This window comes from Botryllus schlosseri, chromosome 9 (assembly GCF_051294905.1).
Source record: "Botryllus schlosseri isolate E-star chromosome 9, Bs_hap1, whole genome shotgun sequence".
In the NCBI taxonomy this organism is placed as follows: Eukaryota; Metazoa; Chordata; class Ascidiacea; order Stolidobranchia; family Styelidae; genus Botryllus; species Botryllus schlosseri.
In genome coordinates, this window is record NC_137244.1 from 17,970,320 (window position 1) to 17,995,414 (window position 25,095).

The 25,095-nt window shown below is 39.5% G+C and overlaps 1 protein-coding gene across 2 annotated transcripts; it reads right to left on the reverse strand.

Annotated features, from left to right (window-relative positions):
- Positions 1 to 251: 251 nt before the first annotated feature.
- Positions 252 to 21,988, reverse strand: LOC145446497 (disintegrin and metalloproteinase domain-containing protein 12-like). 2 transcript variants are annotated; one of them, XM_080324810.1, is made up of 20 exons: positions 21,792 to 21,987; positions 21,061 to 21,170; positions 16,942 to 17,109; positions 16,636 to 16,718; positions 16,359 to 16,504; positions 14,041 to 14,123; positions 13,817 to 13,978; positions 13,581 to 13,760; positions 13,031 to 13,167; positions 12,174 to 12,362; positions 11,021 to 11,183; positions 10,843 to 10,957; positions 10,238 to 10,343; positions 9,681 to 9,879; positions 8,832 to 8,906; positions 8,656 to 8,767; positions 6,194 to 6,323; positions 5,035 to 5,079; positions 3,288 to 3,555; positions 252 to 1,980 (listed from the first exon to the last, which is right to left on the reverse strand). In XM_080324810.1, exons 1-20 carry the CDS (start codon positions 21,862 to 21,864, stop codon positions 1,846 to 1,848), a joined length of 2,679 nt encoding a protein of 892 aa, XP_080180936.1. In that variant the 5' UTR covers positions 21,865 to 21,987; the 3' UTR covers positions 252 to 1,845. The 2 variants fall into 2 exon arrangements, with proteins under 2 accessions (XP_080180936.1, XP_080180937.1); XM_080324811.1 differs by lacking the exon at positions 5,035 to 5,079 and having other exon boundaries at positions 21,792 to 21,988.
- Between the last annotated feature and the right edge of the window lie 3,107 nt (positions 21,989 to 25,095).

The window sequence follows — 25,095 nt, forward strand, 5'->3', positions numbered from 1 at the left end:
CGACCCCACGCTAAATGAACTAAAATCCAGACGCTCCCTTTTGTCACTGTAAGACCAGCGAAGCGGGAGAAGAGGAGCCCAGAATAACCCGCCGTCGCGGAATCAGACCCTTGCCGCCGGGCGGCAGGCGCTCATCGTCACCACTACGCTATCTCCCCCGCTAAACAGGTGTCGCGTTTTAGGTTGACACAATTAGGGATGTGCATTGTGCAGTGTCACAAAGGGGTGCTTCGAAGCGATACACATCGTCATACTTGCTGTGGAATGGGTACGCGAGGTGCGTTCCGAAGTCCTTATATTATTGTCAATACAAAAATGAAAATGAGCATATCAGAAGAGCATAATTACGAACTATATATTTTACTATATGTGGAACAAAATTAAATTGCCAATCAAAGACAGCTACGAAAGAAACGTTGCGCACGATAGAATATGCAGCAACAAATAACGATTTCGTACGGACTCGATAGCGCTGGGTATACAAGTACTCACACCAGTAATTCTAATTTCATGTTAAATCAAACGAGTGGTATGTTGACAGCGAGAGGGTAACATAACTTGTCGAGAGACTCGGCCATATCACATCAATATCGGAGTAAGTCCACGAAGTTACACAACTCAATTCTACTTGAAAAATACCAGCTCACTCGGTGAAGTTTTTCAGATTTGCATGTTTACAAGCCGCATTTCAAAGTGAACGAGCGAGAATTGCAACAGGAAAGCATTACTTTGTGAAATTGTTATATTAATGGTGACCCCTTATGTTGAAAGTGAAGTGGTGGCTTTCAATTGTGAAAGCCCAGCGTGGTATATAGTCCAAATATCGCGTTGTCATCTGTGATTTACATCAGATAGGAATGCTGATATTGTCTTGGTCGTACTAATACCCTGACAGCAATTTCGGATACAACGTTGTTGACAAATGATTCAGAAATTAGGCGTTTAGTAAAGACCACGCACGGAAGCATGATTTCAACAGTACTGGAACAGTAAGAATCAAAACAAACTCGTAGTATGGCAACATAATGAACTGCAATATGCATGCGTGGAGCATGTAGGAAAAATGCAGAACTTCCAAGTGCATGAAGAAAATTATGCAGCTATTATTCTAATCGATAAGTGCGAATAAAGAGTATATTATACTGCATGAGAGTTAAACAGGGTTGCCAGATTACACCGATCTGCCACGGCCAACACGCCAATTTGTACGGCCAAATGGACTTGAATGCGGCCAAATTATAGCCTTCCCAGTGATGCCATATAGGAAATTTTAAATGTGTATTGACATGGTCTGTAATTCTGTAAGAAATAGTAGTTGTTGTAGTAAAGTGTTAATATCGTGAAATACTCAATGACGATAGTGCATATACATTACAATAAGTCGAAATTGAGTTCGAAATAACAGTTAAATTCTAGTTGTGATATCCATCAGTGTATACTGTGTATTGGATTGGCCGCAACATCAATTTACGTCCACGACAGATATAGTTGGACCGCAACATACTGCTTTTCACGGCCAAAAGTTGGAAAACACGGCTAAATGGCAACCCTGGTGTTAAATATCTGAAAAATTTATAAACAATTTAACGGCAATATAAATTGCAAAAGCTGTCCAACGATCTCCGCCATCACGGTGACGTGTGGTCAGCACACTGACGTAAAATATCCGAGCAACACGCCAGGCTAGTAAGACACTACCCCGGCAGTGTTGACACATGGAGAAAGATCAGCTATGCCCGACAGGAACATATTCAATATGATTGCCTTCTTAAGAACAGCAGTTGAACGAGTTACGTTAATACACCTTTCAGACCGTTACACGTAACGCTCACGTCCGCGGTTACATCACGACCAGTTTGATCCCCCCTGCTTGAGTTGCGCGATACGAGCTTGGACCGACGTAGAATTCGAGCCGTTTGTCTGCCCGACAAAGCCGACGTTGACGTCTGAAGGTTTGTAGCCGACCGATGGTTGTGGAGGCTGAAAGGGAATTGTAGGCTGCTTGTGCAATGAGATACAAGGGCTCTCGAATGTGCCAACAAAGGTGGTCATTACCAAAGTACTTTTACTTATTCAAAATACTCAAGTAGGTTTTGCATACTTGCACAGCTTCCACTCCTACTTAATCAGTTTTTGAGCAATTTTCAATAGTAGTAATAGTCTTGGGATAAGTTTGCATGAATTTTATAAGTGATAGTCTCAAATCAAGGTGTATCAAGGTGACTGAATATATTTTGTGCAGCGTTGCGAGACATTTTGCGTTAGGTCCAAAACCAAATCTCGCAATCTCGGAAATAGCCGGCACCGATGAACTGCTAAAAGTATGCGACCACAAAACCAAATCTACTTTCTCGATTACTTTCCATACGTTTCATTTTCTACTTGTACTCTGGCTACTTCCACTTGTGGGTCTACATGAGTAGACATCAGGGTTGTAACCAAGTCACAAGTCAATCTCACTTTTGTAGTTTTGACTCGAGTCAAGTCGAGTCATTTTCAATTCACCACACAGTCAAGTCCGAGTCCAAGTCAGCGAGAAGAGCGTCGAGTCCGAGTCATGGTATAATGACTCGACCTCGAGTTTAAGTCATTGTGTTGAATGCTCAGTTTCCAGTTAAAGTCTTGTTAAACCCACTTTTTATAACTCTGATCGGTGATATCGAATGGTTCGCATTCATAATACACTAATTTTACTCACTTTCAGTAGTTTCTGGTCGCATTTTCAAGTACCGGTACCAATAGACAAAATCCTGATAGTGTGGTTACTTAACTATTCTTCGAAATTACAATGAAATGTCGGTTTTGGCCGTCCAAGTCTCGAGTCATGCGCATTGACTCGAGTCCAAGTCGAGTAAATAAACAGATTGACTCGAGTCTAGTCATTTCCGTATTTTGAGAAAATGACTCGAGTCATGACTAGAGTGATTTCAACCCTGGTAGACATCTATAATATTACTTCTATTTCGAAGGTTTAATGCTTATACAAGCCAAGAGCAGTATACAGTGCTGTGCTAGCTCGGTTACAGGCCCTCCTAACACATCATGTAAATGCTATAGTCCTAAGCATGCCTTATTCGCTTTCGTTCTGCAAACGCATGGAAAAAGCTGAACCCATAATTCGCGTCGGAGCCTTGCTAGAGGACCAACGCCGCCTATTTTGACCACCTCTGGTTGCCAGGCTGCAAAAACGATTGATGGCGGTGCAGGGTGCTGTGCGTTTATCAACGTTTTCCTCAATCATACTGCAAGAATTCGCGGAACAACACACGTAAACAGTAAACACTCACTTTTTTCGGTACGTCCGGGCGTTGCGGGGCGCTACGGACCGGAAATCTCGGCGACGGTCGATTTGGCGGCGGAGGCCTGGACACATCAAACGTGGACGGTACGCTGGGACGTTTAGCCTGGTCGTGATGCCGACCGACCCCGGACTCCATCGGGTAGCTGGAGCTGGCGGGTTGCAGCGTGTTGAAATAGCTGTCTCCGGTCGATGACCTGGATTTAGGGGGAGGATTGCCACGAGCCGCTCTGACGGGAGCCTTATCCCGAGACGCCCTGAACGATACACGATTTTCAAAGGTCACGAGAATAGCATGCTGGATAAAATCATCTGTGAGTCGGAAGTACTCTAGCCCCATGCGAACACGAATGTAATGAGCGATGTCTTTTTTCGCGTTAAGTGCACCTACTTTCTCATCCACACCGAGAAGTGGTCCCAATGAACATGTCATAATTGATAGTGTTTCACGTGATCATCGACTGTGTTCTCCACGAAACTTTTTAATTGGTGGCCGGCGGTATCGGTTGCAAGTGTACTCTCTTGCCCAATGCCCATGCATAGAAATCAGGGGTCTCAAACTCATATTTGCATACGGGCCAATTTCATAAGTACAGCCAAGTAGGCCTTATTTAAGGGGACCTAGCGGAATGACATACCACACCCGTCGTGGAAATGCGATTTACTGTGTAGCAACTCACGCCTGGCATGAAAAAAAATCACATTTTCAAATATTTGTGTAAATTTGTTTTTGCGCTTGCTTTCGACGCGGGCTGCACAAAATGTTCTTGGGTCTCGCGTGCCTGTGTTTGAGACCTCTGATGTAAATTATGTAGAGTACAGTAAGTTAGGGTTAGATTTAGGGTAGGGAATAAGAGTTATGAATGTTCCTACGATACCTTAACCCCCAACCCTAAACGACTTATAAACGACGTGCATATATCGAACTTCGTGGAGAACACAGTTGATGGTCACGTGAAACGTGATAAATTTTAACATGTTTGTGGGGAGCAATGATTTGTGATAGTCATGTGGAACACTTCTCGGTGTGAATAAAAAAGCACACTGCACCCCACTTTATCAATCCTGCCCTCTATGCAAGTGACATAAGCATGATATTAACATTGTCGGCGAGTTCAGTTCTATATAATTAGCTCAACCGCGCGATTAGATCGAGACAGTTATCCTCTCGAAAGATTCCAGAAGATTAATAGCAATGATGTGAGATTAGTAGGACAGGCTTGCACTACATTCAACACCGTAATTTGGACTAATATTAGCGTGCGCGGTGCTCGTTGAGGAGGTTTTAATAAAATGTTTGACATTATTAGAGATAATTACAGAGCCAAATCAATACCCCGCCATCAAGCGAGTATCAGCGCGCCGTATAATCACACTCTTCAAAATGTCAAGTCACTAAAACTACATAATTACCCGCACGATTCCAGTACTTACACAGAGCCGCAGTTGCGTAACAGATAAAGATAAAACAAGGAAATTCATAAGAAAAACCGAAACCAAAAATAGAATCAGTATAGTCAAGAAAATAAGGCCAATTATCACCCGATAAAAAATCCCATAAAAAAAGATTGAATCATTCTTTCAATCGAGGATCAACCTTTCATTGCAACGGACGGCTGATCCAATTAAAACGGAATGCAAATCATTCACAAATGATGACACTACAGCCCAGTATTACAGACACCGGCGGGTGAGAAGCACACTAAGGCAACAAGCACATGCACCGACGCCCTTACACATTTTCGTTGGATTTCGGATCCCTCTGGCCTTTGCGATAAGCTCTGTGGACGACATCGATGGATCAATACACAGGGTAGCACGAAAAAAGGGTCGGCAAACAGATTTCAATGCAAATGCAACCCAGAACTGTTACTGATGTGGGGAGGGCGGTATCTTGACCGTTTCATATTCTTTTAGCGGACAGATATGACTTCACATTAAATATCTTTATGCTTCTCCAGTGACACCAAATCCTTTGGGAGCGTCCCTGCGAGTGTGACGTTCAGACAAAAAAATAATTGCTCAAGTCATGCATTATGTTTGTCGAAACAATATTTACTTGATAAATGAGCTTGGCTGCAATTCTTGTCCAGAATAGGAAATAAACATTTTGCACAATTTTCCCAACACTAAAATCTAACTATCCTATGTGCTAGGATAATAACAGTTACACAGATTATAAATTATGCTTACAAGCAACTACAGATTAAACATGTCTTGTTGGCAAACAGCAAAATACATCACCGATATGGCCCTTTCCTTTTCAGCACTGTATTCTGATCCAATACCAATTGGTGAAAGGGAAAAGAGATGGTTCACTTGTAACCGATTACCAAATTACTGCTGACAACATACACCAGGAAATCAACCAATGTGTATCTTGATATTTTCTAAAGCATTCATCACTCAGCAATCTCTAGCTGAGTAGCAGTCAAGACAAATTTCGTATTCATGACATCAATTCACATCCATTCCATTTACAATTGAGTAGCATATTCATTATTCATATTGAAATGAACTGAGAAGTGTCAGCCGAGAATATTCAGGTTCATTTCAATATCAAATACTATTCACTTGTATTTTGAAGTGCTGTACCTCCAAGAAGCTCTCCATTTTATTCGTACATGTGCAGTGTGCAGTATAACCACCAAAGTGACCAGTAATCGTATACCATCGTGGAATACCACAATAGCTTACAGAGCGCCAGACAAATTTCCCTCACAACTGTGTAGACACCTTAGTAAGTACATGCATCAGTAACTACGGTAATCTAATCCAGTTTGAGACTGCAGTTTATTTAGCAAAGTGTTCTTTAAACTCTTTCAACGTATAAAGTTTTGAAAGACTACAAGCACCTCTACCGATTCAACTATTTGAAGAAGATGGGACACCAACCTGTTTTTCCTCCAAGCGTACATCTTTTGCCGGCCGCCGCAGACTCTCCACCAGATGTAGAAGAACAGTCCCAACACAATCGGTAGTATGACCAGGAAGAACACGCACATCAGCACAACTTGGATATCAACTGCGAAAAGGCAATATTTTGAAATCGTAATTTTACGATTTGACAATAAACAAACCGATTCTGATAGGAACAGAGGTAACGTATAAAACAGAATACAACATGTTCTAATAGCTGAGCAGTGCAGATCAAAATAGTCATCGTTGCTACTCAAGTAGAAGCAGAAAATGAAGATATGAAAGGTACTCAGGTAACCAAAACCGATCACTTTTGAAATTGCTGGGCGCATCTTCGCAACCAACACAAAATGACCAATGTTACTACAAATAGGTGCAATTTTTAAAAATATGCATATTGCATATGCATACCGTTTGTGTGACACATGGGCTCTTTCTCTCATTTTTCATGACGATTTCAATCATAAAGCTGATGCAAGTCATCACGAAACAACATTCTACTTCATAAAATCAAGAGCGTAAAAAGCACGGTAAGCCAAGCGTTTGCCAAAAAGCTCTTCAGCAGAAGTGGAAGTAGCCAAAACATAACCAATTAAGCGGTACAAGTAGGCCTGTAGGTAAAACCTACTCGAGTAATCAGAAAAGTAGAATCCCTACGTTTCTGACCATCTATGTAACCGAGTCAATGAATCAGAAAGTGAAGTCTGTTTTTGATCGCGGCAAGGCATTTTAGAGCAATGCTTCCCAAGCTATTTCTGGTAGGTCACAAAGAATTTCTAAATGTAGCTGTTTTCTGTTCAATATGCGAAATATGTCAAACACTTTATCTTCTCGCGGTTAAAAGGGGAAAATACCCGTTATCCTACTCTGAATCGAATTGTTTTTGCTCCATAAGTGTCGTAAGCCACGTTCCCGTGCTCACAATCATTCGTGAGCCATATTTTCGTGACAGTCGTGATTGTAATCAGCAAATCATTGCCGAGACACAGACTATACTTGGGACCATATTGTGTTTCATGTAAAAGACGAAATAATGCTTCAATACACACTTTCTTGTTTGTAATCGGCGATTACGTGCGTTCTTGTCTGCTTGACACACTCTCATTCTCGAATGGTCGCGCAATTCCACTCGTGGTCGCCTAATTCAACTCGTTACTTGCACGGCTCATTGTTTGTCGAATTACGTGGTGGGTTGCAAAATGAAACATTGCATTAAAAGTGGGTCGCGAAAAGAAGAAAATTACATCAACGGTTTCCCAGTCTGCGCAAATCACGTTCCAATATCGTCACAATATCATCACAACTAACAAAGAATACTGTGCAAGCAGGGATGTTGATAGTCACTATCGATTTGATCTGTGTTCAGGTAAGAATGTGCAGAACAATATTCCACTTCGCTACAATTTTATAAATCAGAATATTACTCGACCTTAATTTTAGAACACGCTTACTACAATGTCATAAAAACAGTTACTATATCGTCAAACAGCACAAGAAAATGAACCCACACGCCCACAAAGAAGCCTACGCAAGAGGATGAATGAATTGATTTTCACAAGACCAGCATGGCACTCAGTAGGCTACAATGAATCGCACACTGCTGACATGTAGAACCTTTAAACGTCAAGCTGGCTTTGTAAATTTGTGAGTCGTCAACAAAGTACTACTGACTATCCCGCGCCGACGTCATACAATTATTTACATATTAGAACATAAGCCAGTGCGAGTTTACTCACTTCCACCAAGCAACTTTTTTATGCTTGCATTACAATTTCGCTATGAATCAAGATTTGAATGGAGGAACCAACTGACTTCAAAGCATACGAAGCGAAGTAGGGATATTTATTTGTCATTCCAAACATGAGGATTTGATGACAATGCAGGATTAACCGTAGTTTCCGAGTGTGCAAATCATTTATGCCTACCAATTGACCAGAGGTGGTGAAAGTAGTTATTGTTGGTGCTCAAATAGATGTAGAAGTAGCAATTTCCGAGTAAGCAAAAAGAGTAAGTACACAAATCGTCACAAATATATATGGACTTGTGACAACAATCAGAGTCAAATTGTGCTTATCTGCTATACTCTTATCGGCGATTTCCTTCATCTGTCACCGACACTCTTGCGTTGTGTCAAGTACAGATTACAGCAGACGTGGTCAGAAACGAAGTACTTCTACTTAATTTCGGAGTAATGAGATTAGGTTCGCCTCTTGTATACTCACTCAAGCGGTTATGATTTGAAACTACTCCTACTGCAGTTTTCAGCTTATTAGACAAAACTAGACCTATAATACTTTTCCTAATTTCTTACTTCTTACTTCTTACTTTTCTTACTTAGAAAGCGCTAGTTTTACTTGTTTGAGTACCAACGGTGTTTCTGGATTACAATTACATCAACAATATTCATCAACTCAGAAGTCGGAATTCCGAAACCGTACCGTTGCTCGCACAAATCGGTCCGCTGTCCGCGCTTCCTCCGTTGCCAGAATTTTTACAAGTGGGCGGGCCCCACCCAGCTTCGCAATGGCAGTTGCCGAAGTTGTTGCACACCTGCCGGGCCAAAACGCAATTTTGAATCGAGCAAAATCTCAGTAAAAAAGTGAATATATCTTACCCCGTGGCCGTGACAGTCCATGCTGCAGCTCTTCAGTACGGAATCGTTTTCGACACACGCTCCGTCAAAGCAAATCTGGTAATAAAACACAAGCTTGACATATAAAGTCTCTCAGGAACAATAGCAAAGTGAGAGCTAGTTGAGAGCTTCCTATCGCAGGGTTAAGGTGGAACAGTGGTCCTCAAACTTTTTTGACCTCGTGACACCCCCTGAATGAGATGAATAGTTCCGAGAACCATGAGTGCAAAATTTGGGAAGCTGACGACTAAAAAATTTCATCGACCAGGAACTAAATGACTAACGGTGTCATCACTGTTCAGCTTTAGATGGCGATGACTAAATAAAATAGTCATAACTTTCAGCCCAGCCTTAATCTCAGCCTCGTTGACAGATAGAGTGATTTATTGATGACTTTTTCAGACGTCAGCTCCCCATATGCTGCTCAGTATTTGGATTTCCTAAATCCAATTGAGTCAGTAGTGCAAATAGGAAAAACCGACTTGAGTACTCCAAAAAACTAGAGGTATGCTGTTGAAAAGTTGAGACTAAAACTCCAGATAGAAGTAGAAAACAACAAGTAAACCTCGTATTCAAGTACGTATTTTAAAATGTAGATTGGCACGATGAGCCAGTAACTTGAATCATTCACTCATCAGTGATACCTTTTCGACTTAGTAATAGAACTAACTACACATAATTCTCGGAAATCAGCACAATTTCAAAGCTGTGTTCCGGCGATGCTATGCCTGTATCTATTGCTTGTCAGACGGTCACGCTAATGAATAGCAGCTATCCAATTCCAGTAGAACCATCGTCGCCATAAAACCAGGATATCAACAACCGACATACCTTTCCGTCACCACACTTGGTTCCGTCTCGTACATGCGCCAGATCGCCACTATCAGAACTGCCGTTGACGGACTGCACCGTTTTGCATACAAACCTCTTGCCAGACTGTGACACCGTGGTTCTGAAAGCTATTCTGTTGGCTGCGAGCAATGGCCGGGTGTTACCGCCCATACAAATCAACTTCCCGCAGAGAACGTCTCTGCAAGACAAGACCAGCGCGTCAGAATTCGCTGATATATCTGCGATCAGAGGTCGGTTTTAAAGGCTTAAAGCACCAGTCGTTGGCGCTCCAGTCAGGGGCAAAACTAATTCCGCATATCTCTTATCAATTACAAGTAAAAGTAAAACACGAAAGCTCTTAAAAGTAACAACGTGAGTAGTTTGGAGAAGTAGTTTGGGAGCAAGTGTAGGGCAGAGTTTTTTTTTACTTGCAAGATCAATCTTCACGACTAACACGGAATGAATGACCACAATGAAAACCATTACTATAATGCCAAGGCTACAATGCCTACATCCGTGTCAGGACATTAAGATCAAGCATAAAGATTAGCCCTCACTTTTTTTCACATTTCTTGTATTGCGCTCCGTCTTTCCCACAGTTTCCGTTCCAATTACCAAACAGATTAACAACATCGTAGCAAAGCTGATCTCCGTTGACAGCGCCTTATTAAAAGATTACGGTTGTTGCTCGAAGCAATATCAGACCACAATAAGAAGGCTAACTAATTGTGCTACCGTAACCTATCTGATGCGCGAATGGTAAAATTAAATAGGTCGACACAAGTTTGTCGAATGCTTCTTAGAATTTTTCGACTGTCCAATTAGATTCCGATAAGACATTCGATTCAAAATTCATCAATCAAGATTTGACATCTATTTTAAGCTAATTAATCCACATTAAATTTATCAAGAGACAGGGGCAGAGCAATTAGCAACCAAAGTTCACAGAAATCGGGAAAACCCAGTAAATCAGAGTCAGGTTATTTCCTTAGGAGTAAACTGCAGACTACACTGAATAATGTCCAATTCCTCTAGCTTGAAATCAATTAGCGGATCAAAGCCTTTTCCACATATATGGGCTGATTACCGAGTCTATGTGATCAATCACAACCATGCCTCTTTTCAATAGGGAAATAAAATACTCCATTTTTATACAACATACCTTCACCCCACATGTCCTTACACTGCTCCTCGTGTGTCCTACAAACACCACCGTAGCACATCCCAGAGTCTGCGCTGCAAGTCAGCCCGTCCAGTTTATGGACGTTGTTGGGACACTAGGGATCGCGAGCACGGACATTAGCAACAAAAAATTTATCACCCACTATTGTGTCGCTTACATGCGCCGAATGCCCAGTGCAATATTCCGCGATATCGCATTCGTTGGCAGACACTCTGCATATGTGACACGAGTCTTTGTAGTGGCAGTCCGCGGTGCAGCAGGTACCGCTGTCGCAATCCGCCCCCTCGTAAAGCATACATGACGTGGCATTGCAGCATTGACTAATAAAGAATAATTAAACATTGATATGAAATCACAAGATCAGCGCGTCACATCGCAAAGAGACGGATTTTCGGATGATATCACACTGAACAAACGACCGATGTTACACGATACGAGGATGTCGTCAATCGTTTCTCGCAATACAGGATGCGAGACGGATTGTCAGAAAGGCAGTTTTCGAATGGTACAAAGCGAACGGAACATAAAACAAACAGAAAGCCACTCGCACGACTCGAAATCCAGTATAAAAGGAAGTTTTCAAAATCTCAATTGCGAGCTGGATTAAGCGGACTTCCACGTAACGAAACCAGACGGCCATTGACTGGAAAGCTGACGTCAACATCCTACCATTGAGATATTGCATTAAAAAAACACCGCGGTGCGATGGTATTGATCAATACTCACGGATCATGAATCGCAACTATGCCCGCGGCGCATAGATCACGAGACTTTTTGAGAGCAGTCAAAGCAGGACAGATACAGTGAATTTTAATTACCATTTATCAAATGCGGGTTTTAGTGGCCCTAATCCTAATCCTAACATACCTCTACCCTAACCCTAACCCAATCTAACTGTGACTTAAATGCTAACCTGTATACATTTACACATCCTAACCAAGCGTTGAGTGCCGAATTCACCTAGTGCCACAATTCAAGCTCATATTCAGTGATGCCTTCATTTTCGAATTTCTTGATACACTATTAATAATACAGTATTAATATACCATATGCCGAATTCATCATGCCAAATTCACTGGTAACCATTGCAACAGGTGTCTCCTAACAACGAGAATCACCATATTGTCACGTTCCGTGTATGAGGTAGGGACGGAGAACTGAGAAATGCCAATTCATGAGATACACAGCGCTATTTCCGAACAATCGCAGAAATTGTCAATGGGCCCTCAATCTTTTCTAGCTACCAATCGTGCGGGACGGAATTCGAGAGAAAATTTCACGACTGCCGCATATCAAAAGCTCACACTGACCTCTGACATTCGGACGCCAGACCGCAGTCGCATTGCTCGCCCTCTTCGATAATCCTGTTGCCACATTTGGGCCCGCCGAATATCTTCGAGCTGTCTGGCACGTTGGTCAAGCAGTTTCCGACGCCGTTTTTGTAGCCTCGCTCCAAGTCCTTCCTACTGCAGTCCGACCAATCGTCGGGAGGGTTGAAGCTGTAACCATTTTTTTAACATCTTGTAACCTTTCTAATATTTAACTAAAAATGGCCGATGTCACAACCAGAAGTGATATGTAACAAAATACTTTTTCAGAGTAATCAATTTGCTTTATCGTCCCGGTTACTTATTCAAGTGACTACATTTTCAGACGGCTTCTACTTTTACTTGGAGGATTTGGAAAAGTAGACAGTACTTTTGAGATAAGTTTAAATCACTGTTGATAGAACTTGTGATAAGAACAGCGTGAAATAGCTCCAGTATTACGTTAATTGAATGTAATTTTTGAGATTCTACCTATTTGCAGTGATGTTAATTGTGAATATACATCTTGTAATTTCAAAACCAGTCACCCCCTATTAACTGCTTAAAGTATGCGATAGACAATTGAATTACCTAGATAAGATGACCTCTCAGGAGCAATAAGTTTAGGCAACGAGATTAGGTCATGTTTAATCAAATACGAGCATAATTACGATTGGCGAGATCAAAGATAATTACACAACACTGTACTTCATCACAATTAAAATACCGTGTCTAGCGATTTCCAAATGACTTCCTTGGTGAAAATTTCATGAAAAATGCCGGATACAAGTCTAAGAAGCCGTCGGATAATACCTGATTAAATATAGATCATTTAATTAAATTCCCGACCAAACACCCACCTAGCGACAGCAGCCATCACGCAAATCTTGTTCGCGCCACAATCACACCCTGAAGTATCGTGAGACATTCCCAAGTTGTGACCCATCTCATGAGTAATGGTCGAAGCTGCAGATTGAGCATGGTCCTTGCCACGATCCTAAAATACGTGAAGTGAAATCTTGGGATGGTGCAGCATTGAGACGGGTACCAGTGAATCGGAGATCCCCAATCCTAATCCTAACCTAGCCGAACATCTAACCCTAACTTTAACCTTATCCTAACCCCTAACCCATACATATTAACACAAGCACACTCGAGTCGGTGTATATGCAGCGAAATCATCAAGGACAAAAATACCAACGTCGTATTCCTATTGCTAAATACCAAGTGTTTCAGCGAGTGCCGTATATCACAATTCACACTCATGTTCTGTAACACATTCATTTTCAATTTCATCAACACAATATTGACGCGTAACTTTCATAACAATAATAGTTCTATACATTTTTAATGCCAAATTCCCCAATTGCCGAATTTACTGGTAAATATCGTGACTCGTCAGAACCGTACCATATTAACACCCCCGGATCTCAGCCCACACATGGACGACACCGTGGCCATGCCAAGGGTTGTACCGTCGAAATCGCCTCCGTACAGCAGTTGAGCGTTGTCGGTATATTTCCACGGTGAGTTGGCATTCCCAGTCTCCTGCACTTTTCTCGTGCGGTACGACAAAAAATCCGACAGCACCTGCAAAAAATGCTGTTAATATTTCAGCCCCACTCGGTTGCGTATATCGCCGCTACCGTTTGAGCATTCGTTTCCGCTTTTATCTGATCCTGCTTATCCCAAACTTCGAGGTGCAGAAGAACGACACGTAAATCGATCCTCTTGTAATGCGCGTCCACGTAATTGACGACCTCTTTCACATGCTCGTGCAGTTCCTTGATATTTTCGAATTTATCGTTCTGAAAACGTACAGTACGTTGCACGTACCAATTTGAAGATATTTAGGTATGTGTATCAGTACCAGTTCTTTGTTCACGACAAAGAGAAGCTCGATGAATTTTTGTTGCGTTTCGCGTTTCAACCGTGTCGGAGCATGATGGGTTTCTGAAAAAGAAGAATCGTTGCGGATATCAGGATTATGAAAGACTGTTTTAGCGACAGAAAAAATTATATCAACTTAATCACCTTAATTGGCGTACTATTACCGCCTTGGTGGTGTAAGTAAATTAAATTCTCAATCCCCCGGATGGAGATGATTCTACAATCTCTTTCACTTTGTAAACGAAAAGATCAATTACGGGTGGTAATATTTGCACGCCAAAAATAGATAAGAGAGAATAATCGTAGGACAATTTTCCAGAAAATGGCACACCACATAATTGTACAGAATTAATATAAAGCAAAAAAGGAGATGAATCAAGTTGCAAAGCATTTAATTTGATTTAGACCTCATTCGAGCATTTATGATTGACCAAAAACAGTATGAGATCTACATGAATATTGCTCAAACTGAAACCTAGGCCTAAAAAATGCAACACACAATTGGTCTTGAAGAACATCGAACATAGATAGCAAGGGTATTACAATTTTTCATTTGTTAGTATGCTTACCGATAACGTGTTTGCGTCTTGCACTGCATGAAATATTTATAATTGACATCCCAAACCACTGACTATACTAGGCCTATATACAATAAATACATAGGCTGCCCACTTTGCATTTAGTTCAGTACAGATACTCTGCTACTATTTGTATAATGTCGCATTCCTAAGATAACCTAAGAACCAAGGTAATCATTTGCAATCATGTTCTAAATCTCAGATGGACTGGAGAGGTGACTTTCATATCTATGCCTTTACATGTTTGGCAGTAATTAGTATCGATGTCAGACCATCTTTAAGATGTTCAAATATCAACACGGTCTATCATGACCCTTATTGCCATGTTCGCAGTTCATTGCGTTTGGTTAATGACACACATAAAGCCTTGTACCGAAATTCGTCACAAATAACTATAAAAACACAGGTCAATTTTAGCATCAAGTCAGTGAAATAAAAACTTGGTCTGAATAGGACAAAACATTATAATATTGTTGGTGAACGGATCAAAATCAGAATAGCAATATTGAAATTTACTGTTACCAGATGTAAGATGTATCTCTTTCAAAAATACATGGCATATCAGAAGCTGTTCAAAGGGGTCGTACTGACTGATCACTTCAACTATAAATTTTCCTATTTTCAAACTTTGTTTGGTATTAACCGTCACTACTTCAGGCTAGATGGAAAATTGCAGCTGTAACAGATGATAGTAAAAAATACCACAGCCAGCTTGAGATTTCGTTAAAAACTGATTGCCTCTTGAAGAGAATGAGACTTGGCATGGCAACATCAAAAAATTCCAGGCCTTTAGCGCACTTACTCCAGAGCATTTCATATAAGAACCGCTTCCGTAGATAAATTAGTATATGCATTGATGCAAGGTTCGGGTCAAGTTAGATTATAGTTTATAAATCAATACAGGAAATTGGCTCATGTCCGTTTACTGTTTATGAATCAATACAAGCAATTACGCCTCAATATCAAAACGAATCACAATTGAATCTGGGATTTTTTAGGATCTGACATCGCATTCCTTTATCTAAGACTTTTATAATAATTTGAGCAGGCTTAGGTAAGTACTACACTAAAAGTTGTGAAGCAAATGCATTGTATACAAAATCTGGTGTATTCATATTGAAATGAATCTGAATATTTTCGGCTGACACTGAAATATACTGTGTTCCTTTGAATTCTCCACTAGTTGCTGACGGTTACCCCTGACGAGTGTCAGCCAGTTTATTTCAATATGAATATAGGCCTACTATTCAATTGTATATTGAAGTTCTGTACCTCTAAGAAGCTGTTCAAAATCTGGTGTGCGTCATTACCCACAATCCTGCGATATCAATCCCTCATTTGATAAATTCTAAGATACTTACTACTTTAATATATTTAAAGGACCAGAAATGACACACTGCTCCCTTTTGACAACCATTGTTTTTCTTTTTATATACATACGGTGTTTGGGTACGGTACTGGTGTTCAAGTGAGCCATAAATAGGGAGATCAATTGGAAAACCACTAATACGTATAAATGGTATTACAGTTAAGGTCAAAACGATTATCAGCAAGGCAATTGTATCATTTTATGCGCTTCCTTAAACTTATTTCCAATACTATTCCATAACAAATGAACTATCGAAAAAGTATCTTTGCTGATATAATCATAAATCAAGTGTAAATATTTTTACAACGTCTATACATACAGACAGCATTATTTATGATAAAATCACCATACCCATCATTGACTGATGAAACATGTGATTGTGTTGATTTCCGCAGGCGAAACCATTAATTTCTTCTTCGTGATATAAAATATGCATAGAATGTCCAGCCTTGATAGGAGCAAAGTGCAAAACGTCGGCAGGAAGGTAAATTGTACCCCTTCAAAGAAAAGAAAGCTTCTCTGTCACACTTGATCGACATTGGAATTTATGATGTACAGTACACCCATCAGATACAAATGTCGTGCACTAGACCGCTTTAGTATAGCACGTAATAAATAATGTCCTTACTTGAGTCCATGGCAAGTGCTTGCGATGACTTGACTATTTTCAACACCGATCACATGACCATGATAGTAGCAATTATTGATTTCCTAGATGTGAAATCAAGTATTAAATTGAGAGGATCCAAGTAATTTCAGTTGGCGTGCGAATGTAACACTAAGTCATAAATAATGGGCCTTGAGGCTAATTTCAGTATCATGACAAAGACTGAACCATTTCATAAACAAAGCACATAAATTGCATAACTTTTAAATATTTCTAATCCTCGTGACAGTTAATTCAACACAGAGAATGATTCAGCAAGTTCCAAACCTCTGCCGATTCTTCTTTATATGTCACTGCCGGTTGCCCATCATATCCCAAGTAGGAAACTGAGAATCCGGCAGGTATCAAACCAGAGTTTAATTCCAAAGCAATGTGGTATTCGGTTCCATTAGCGGTGAACCAAAATTCAAAATCTGGAATATGTCCGCCTCCGTTCTGCAAATGAGTTTCGTTATAGAATTTGGTATCGCATGGGAAATTCCATCAATTAGTTCAATTTCCACATGTTAAATCGTAATCGAATTTGTCGAGCAACATAGAAGTCTGCCTTTTGATAGCCTATATTTACTTGAGGTACTAACCACATTTACCTCGAAAGTACTCAATTCAATAATGATAGTTACATCAAGTACATGCAAAATATGACAAATTTGCAATTTATGTATGCCTATAGAGATTTGAGTGATATTGTAACCAGCTAAACAACAGCAAGTAGCACAATTACATCATGTTACCAGAATTACATGCCCGATTGTCTGTATTTGAGGGCGGATTGCACAAGTTCGGTATTTTTACTTTCTAGTGCAGCGGTTCTCAACCGGGGGTCCGCGGACCCCTGGGGGTCCGTGAAGCATTTCCAGGGGGTCCGCGAAGCCTCAAAATATTTGATAATCTAATTTGTATTTTTTTAATTCGGAAAATCACGAGGCAGTTTCGCTTCATTACTACTAAAACTCCCGAACTCTCATACACAGAATGGCCGTCAGAGATGAAATATCCTACTGTGGAGACTCATTTTAATTGGTAAATTGCCAATAGCCCACTGATTCAAACATTTTGCTGTTTAGAGATGTTTTGTTGGGGAATGTGGGAAAGAAAAGTTGGATGAGTAAGGTCAATTATGGCGACTTCAAAATGTTTACAAAAATCCACGTTCTCCTATGATACATAACAATCTTTTTCATAATAACTTCAAGATAAGCTGCTAGATAAAACTGTCCAGGCTTGATGTTATATGTTCGTTAAACAAAATTGTTTGTCAATTTTGGTGCCATTTTTGTTGCGATCATACCCAAATGTGTCGTCGGGAGCGTTCCGCGTTATTATTACATTCGCCACCATCTATATTTGTGGAAATGGATTTTTGGCACTCGTTCATCTCAAATCGAAGGCGCGGATTTTCAAGACACGACCACTTATTTCAAGAAATGCAGTTGCAGCAATCGCTTAGAAATAATAGAAGTCAGCCCAGTTTCTACATGAATATGATCTCATTTTAAAGAAAAGTCATTTTGTTGATGTTTATCACTGAGGGTATACAGTTATCATTTTGCACAAGACATATGACGATTGCACGAGAATTGAGCTAAATTTGAACTAAAACTTCGCGGGGGTCCGCGGAGTCCGTGACGGTCCGAAAGGGGTCCGCGAAGACAAAAAGGTTGAGAACCACTGTTCTAGTGGCATATGGCAAGTTTCCTGCCGGTCTGCCAAATATATTATAATTTTATATTCAAGTTCCAAAATGCAAGAAGATGGGCACTTGTCCATTAATTAGAGAAATATAACATCAAACTATATGCATATTGATTTAGAAGTTCGGAGAGTATTTTTCTGCACGGTGCCCTAATACAGTGTTGGTCTACTTTGGGCGTACGTCACAATGGTGAAAGTGTTGTACGAAACTCCAGTAACATATATCTCGTTTCGGACAAGTTTTACGTTGAAGTTATGGAGACTTTTAAACAAACTTCGCAGTAGGCTATAATAGTGGCTATAGCAAACAGCAAAGTCGTAATTCTTTCAAGGGATACCGAGTAATCGCAATCGAGTTAGTGGCTTTTAGGCGAATTTCGTGACCTTAACCATGCAGAAACTTCAATAGAACTATTTATAAATACCCAATGTAAAAAGGCAACATTGAATAAAGCTTCCAATATTACATATTTGCTTCATAAATTTTTCGTAACTAAATTTACCGTTAATTTGGGTTTTTTAGGGTTACTGGTCAGCAACATTTGATTCAAAATTTTACCCAAAAGGTTGAGAACCACTGGTCTAGAACAGTAGACTACTGCTAATATAATATTATACCGGTATATTATAAACTTGTATCTGCAGTAGATTTGATCTAGTCTGGAATGAATTACTACGCGAATACAATTTTACCATTCTATTCAAAATATGAAGATCGACCGTGTCTAAATGAAAACCATTAGCCAACAATATCAACCAATCGATGCAATGGTTTAAATGTAAATTCAATGTTGCAGATATCCGGAGTTGGTGAAAGTAGTCAGCGTTATTACTTATTACTAAAGTAGAGGTAACGTTGTATTGTTCCACTCAATTTCAAGTAGAAGTAACAATTTCCTACAGATGTGAAAAGTACTTCAAGTGGAAGTAGAAAATGAAAGGTCTGCAAAGTAATCAAAGAAGTAGTTTCAAAAAGAATATTTGGTCAAAAATAACTTTTTTTCAAATTTTTCTGGCTGCATGCTAAATTGTAGCTATATCGGCATTGCTATAAGAGAAAAAAGTTTTGGATTAATTTGATATTAACAAATATAATTATTTTTCAAAGTTTACGGGCTGTTCAAAATTTAGGATTTCAAATTATAGTGTTTACGATGGGTGGATCTATAATAAATAATTAAAGAATTTTTCACCGTAAATACTATTATTTTCAAATCCAAAACTTTGTACTCTCAATAACTTTGCTCAATGGTTGGAATTGAGCCAAATTTGTTGTGCATCGCTTTTTACAGACAACCTAACAATTTCATGGGGTAGCCAGTGAAATTTGAAAAAAATTTATATTTATTTTTACTAGGGGAGAGGAGGCCAAGATGAGACACGGGGCATGATGAGGCATGCAATTTTTCCACAGAAAAATTTTCTGATGGACAGATTCCTTCAACTATGTTGTTCCCATAATGTCATTCTATAGTCACACCATATTAACAAGGCAAACAGATTTGAGGTTGAGCAAAAAAATTCCAAAAACTATATTTTCATAGTCTATGTCAGTTATGTGAATTCATGTTTGTAAGGGCATACCTATCATGATACTTCATGTTATAAAACAACATTACTGGAGCTGGTTGAGTGCAATATTAGCAGTGTAATCATGTACTTACCTCTGAAAAGTAACGGACAGATATTTTTTTATTCCAGTTTATACGATAATTTAGGTGTGGGGGTAAGAAGAGACAAAACCACGAGGGTAAGATGAGACATGGGTATCAGAGGGCTTTTCTATTGAAGGCCTCGGAAGATTCAAAATTTACTGTTGAAGGCACACAAAACGTATTATTTAATTAGTAGTTTACAAGATGCGACATTACAAGACAAAATAATAATGAAACTCTGATTGTTGCTATATCTCATGGATGTTTGGTTTTCGATGTCATTTAAATTTGTATATGATGTACAAATTCTTTTTAAAAGTGATTTATTTCATGATTATTATATTTTATTCACGATGTTGCTAGTTGATTCATCATTCGGGATGAATTGGTGGTGTAATGAGCAAGTATTGCTTGGTGTCTCATCTTGAACACAGTGTGTCTCATCTTACCCTCACCTGGGGGTAAGTTGAGACATTTGAGCAAGGATTTTTGAGGGCCAAGAAATCCATAAGTATGTTGTTCAATACAACTCAAGCCATAGATATATATAGTACAGATCACAGGCTTTCCATTGGTACCAAAATTATTCCTCATAAGGCATTACTCTTCGAGTGGCGTTGAATTATCAGAAAAGTGTCTCATCTTGGCCTCCTCTCCCCTACATATATCCAAAATATTCTACTACAATAACCTCGCTTCCACTGGTTGGAATTGAGGCAAAATTGATGTGCAGCATTTTTTTTGGTAAGCTAACAATTTTATCAAGTATCCAGTAAAATTTGAAAAAAAAACAAGATTTTTCTCAACAACCCTACTGGTCAAGGAGTAGGCCGATACTTCTAGCAGTTAATCAGAGGTGCCTACTTTTGAAATCGCAAGAAACATCTTCGCGACTAATGTAAAATGACGAATGGCACCACAAATAAGTACGTTAGCCATGACATAAGGACTATTTTACGCAGTTCTTCTGACAATTGCAATTAGGCATGTAAGACAAGAATGCATTAGATAACAAATCCCTCCACGCAATACTTACTATTTCTGTAGAAAATGCCTCGTCCCCATTATCACATGTTCTGCAGTGAGAGACGGACGGTTTGAAAAAATAATAGTCCAATGTTGAATTCAGAATTCTGTGAACTTGACCTGAGACGAAAGACTTCAAATTGATAGGTGGAATAGAATGACCAATCATACTGATATTAATATTGCCTAATCAATTGACTATATTAGAATTTCGGATATTGTTAATATGTACTTCCATACCTTCATAATGCCCATTGATTAAGTCTTAAGTATATGGTACAATCACAGATAAGATTTCGCATTTGTGCTTTTTAGTTCAATTATCTAAATGTCTTCAATAACCACCACTGGCATCTCGGTAGCTTTTCAGTACGTTTCGCATGTGATTACGCATACAATTGACAGCATTTGCGGTGGACCAGTGCTATTTAGAAAAAGAATCCTAACTATTTCCAGAAATGCGCTGAATGCATATTTTCATTTACCGGATATGACGGGCTGGACGAAGCGGTCCTGATGATGTCCACAGACCAAATGTGAAAGATGCCAATTCTATAGTTTGATTACTTGTTCACAACAGTATATGGGGAATTGAAGCGTCGAAAGCGATGAGTGGTAGACTACACATGTTGCTCATGTGCAATGACAAAAGTCTTTGGATTACTCATTTACCCCGGTGACGTCTGGTTTTATGAGCAAAATTTTAACAGAGGTGCAAATACAAGGAAATAATCTACTCACTTGTCGCACTTGCATTAACCAAGGCAATCGCCATACACGCAACAATAATGTTGCCCAGATGACATGTTGACATCGTTATTTCCAGATATCTTTCTTAGTGTTGCAGCATAATGCCTATTTATTGATTAAAAGTAAAAAAGAGGAGTGACGACGTCACTTCAAAAAAGAAACAGAGTTCATTAATTCGGTATCAATTTAATGAATCAAATTGAAAACACGACCGCTCCAATCGACCCTGTGGTCTGGCTGTGGACATACATACTCAGATACCACTCAGGTATCACCCAGATCCAGGTATATAGCTATGGTATCATGGACTCAGGTATCATGTCTGGACTCTGGAGTGTGTATGGGATGTGTTGGAGTCTGTCTTAGGCTGAGGTATCGTGTCTACTACTGCCTATAAGGTGTGCTCAAAGTTAGTCTAGCACTCTGGAATGATGTCTGACAAGCACCAGACACATTCTAGATAAGATATTGAACGTATGTAAACATATCCCAGACATGATACTCGAACGTTAGACTGACTTTAACACAACACATCCCATACATGGTACATGATATACCCGAGTCGGGCCGAGTGCTGGCTGGACAGACTTGAAGACGCCCCAGACACGATACCTGACAGCAAGACGTATTTGAACATGCCCTACACACATTCCATACCTGATACTTGCGATAACTGGGTGATAATCCTATGCGATACCTGTATCTTTCTGGCTGACTGATATACACGGTACCACCTAACCACAGTCCTGCACTGAGTGTGAGTATATCCACAACAGAGCCGTTCCAATCGGCTAAGAGCAATCGTGCTTGGCGGTTTTTGTCTTTGATTATTCTCAAAAACCCTCCGAAACAGTGCAACTGCAACTCAAAACGTCAGCTCAAATCGTAGCCTGCCTTGACAGTTCACTCACTTCATACGCCAATATTTATTGTTTACATAGCTGAGTGCCGTCATAAAACGGGAGGTGATACTGACCACTTAATGGCGGACTAAGCATACCAGGGACTAGTGGACGAGTGAAACAATGACAAAAATACCTGGAACCAGAAGTGATGAATGACCACTGACCAGAGCGCAGAATTTAATGAATGAATTTTATCCTACAGGGTTGGTGCGATGACATGCAAAATAAGGTCAAAAACATACAAAATAAGGTCAGTCGCGATATGCAAAATAAGGTCAGTCCGCGCATAAATCCAAATCCATACTTCAATTACAAATCCAACTCTTTTTCTTATGAAAAATAAATTTAAAATTTCTTTCCCATATAGTACTTTCATGATTGACACTCCTCATTTATATCCTAAATCTGAAGATATTTCAACAAAATATAATAAGACGATTATTACGATTACGAGGTGAGTCGCATGTAGAACATTATCAGTCCGCGTATAAGTCCAAATATTTACTTGAAATCCAATTATTTTTTTTCTTATGCCACTGACCTTATTCTGCAATCTTCAAGTGGCGACTGACCGTATTTAGCATGCGACTGACCTTATTTTGCATGTGCCTGATCTTATTCTGCATGTAGCGACTGACCTTATTTTGCATGCGACCAGAGGTGGTCAGTAACGAAGTACTTCTACTTTTTTGAAGTACTCAAGTAGTTTTCCTCTACTTCTGGTACTTACTTAAGTAGATATGATTTTCGCTACTTCTACTTCTACTTCGTAATATTTTGTGATTTACTTACTTACTTTTCGCTATTTTCAGTTTGTCAAGTAGAAGTAGTTCAATCTTCCAATCAGGAAGATAGCCTGACGAATTTTGGGGCTGTTTTCACGGATTATCAACATTTAATTTTCATAAAAGTTTAGTAAAGCCCAGAATTTTCGTCGCGCTTCGCGCGCAGTGCTGGAAACGGAGTAACCAGTATGATTTCACGAAAGTATCGGTGAATATAATTTAGGTAGAGGGTTGGCGTGGTTCCGTTCACGCCACATTGTCGCCCTTCGTCCATATCAAATAATTCATCGCAGTATATATGGCTCATCATAACGCTTGAAACTGATGTTTCGCAATCTAGCATTTACTTGTCATATCGTAATCTAGCATGTCCATGGCGTGTCCAAATCTGGAAAGTGGACTCTGATTTTTTTTTAGTTTTAGAGCTGTTTAGTATACCACCTTTGAAACTTGCTGGACTAAAAACATGAAATACATGTTCTGCTTTTATAAGTAGTATTTATATTTCACTTTCAATTCCCAGTATCATATACTTTGAGTCATAATTATCACCAGTTCTTTTGTCTGGATAACATACATGTTGAAGTATAAAAGCAAGTGTAGTAATGCCTTTAATTTCTGGAAATAAAGCTACACAATACGGCATTTTTACGGTCCATCATATTTTTTATTAACGTTTATACTAATCGCGCAAAATGTTTACACCGTATCCTATACAACTTCTGCGAATTGCTCTTCGACTAAACTAACTAGCCTTATAATATGGGGAATGGCGTCATACCATGATATTTTCTGAAACGTGCTGTTCGAGAAAACAGAGGATTAGCATCGCATTTCCATATCAATACTATCATTTTCATCCCATGATGTGGACGAATACTTATGCTATCGAAAATTGGATACCTTCTGGTATATGCATCAATGTGAATCATGCTCGTCACCTATCGCATATAGCTCAATTTGCACCTTTTTACAATCCATGTGAACGAATTAGGATGGTTTCCATAACTACTTAACTTACTTGAGTACTTTTAAAGTCAGTCAATTCTAGTTCTACTTCAAGTAGTTTTAGGTTGCTTATGAAAGAAGTACTTCTACTCGTCGCTACTTCTACTTCTACTTGAGTAGATTTCTTGACTACTTTGACCACCTCTGCATGTGACTGACCTTATTCTGCATGTCGCGACTGGTCTTATTTTTCTTGTGACTGACCTTATTCTGCATGCGGTCCGCGCATAAATCATAATTCCAAATCCAACTTTTTTCTACTTGAAATCAAATTATAAATTTTGTTACCTACACTACTTTCAACATTGAAATTGCAAAATTCGAATGAAAATTCAGGTATATGTGCCCGTGAAAATTAAAATGTTCAATTTGTTTCCTTTGGCCATTCCAAAATCCAAATCCTATTTTGCTTGTCTGCAAACTGCATGCCTACATTCTGATTCAAATTTCATATCCAAATATAGGGGAAGACTGGGAGCAATGTGACAGCGGTGGGTTCTTCCAGCCGTTACGAAAAAAATGCTTGATTCAGGTTGTAAATAGTCAGGTCATTGTGCCATTACCGCTTGTGCCAGAAAATGCTTGATTCAGGATGTA

Excerpts from the sequence above, each read along its gene's own strand:
- LOC145446497 (XM_080324810.1), bottom strand. The coding sequence starts at position 21,864 with ATGTCAACATGTCATCTGGGCAACATTATTGTTGCGTGTATGGCGATT. Across the intron at positions 13,168-13,580 it reads GATCCGGGGGTGTTAATATG|GATCGTGGCAAGGACCATGC; the intron begins GTACGGTTCTGA and ends CACGTATTTTAG. Across the intron at positions 5,080-6,193 it reads TACGCTTGGAGGAAAAACAG|AGCTTATCGCAAAGGCCAGA; the intron begins GTTGGTGTCCCA and ends TGTCGTCCACAG.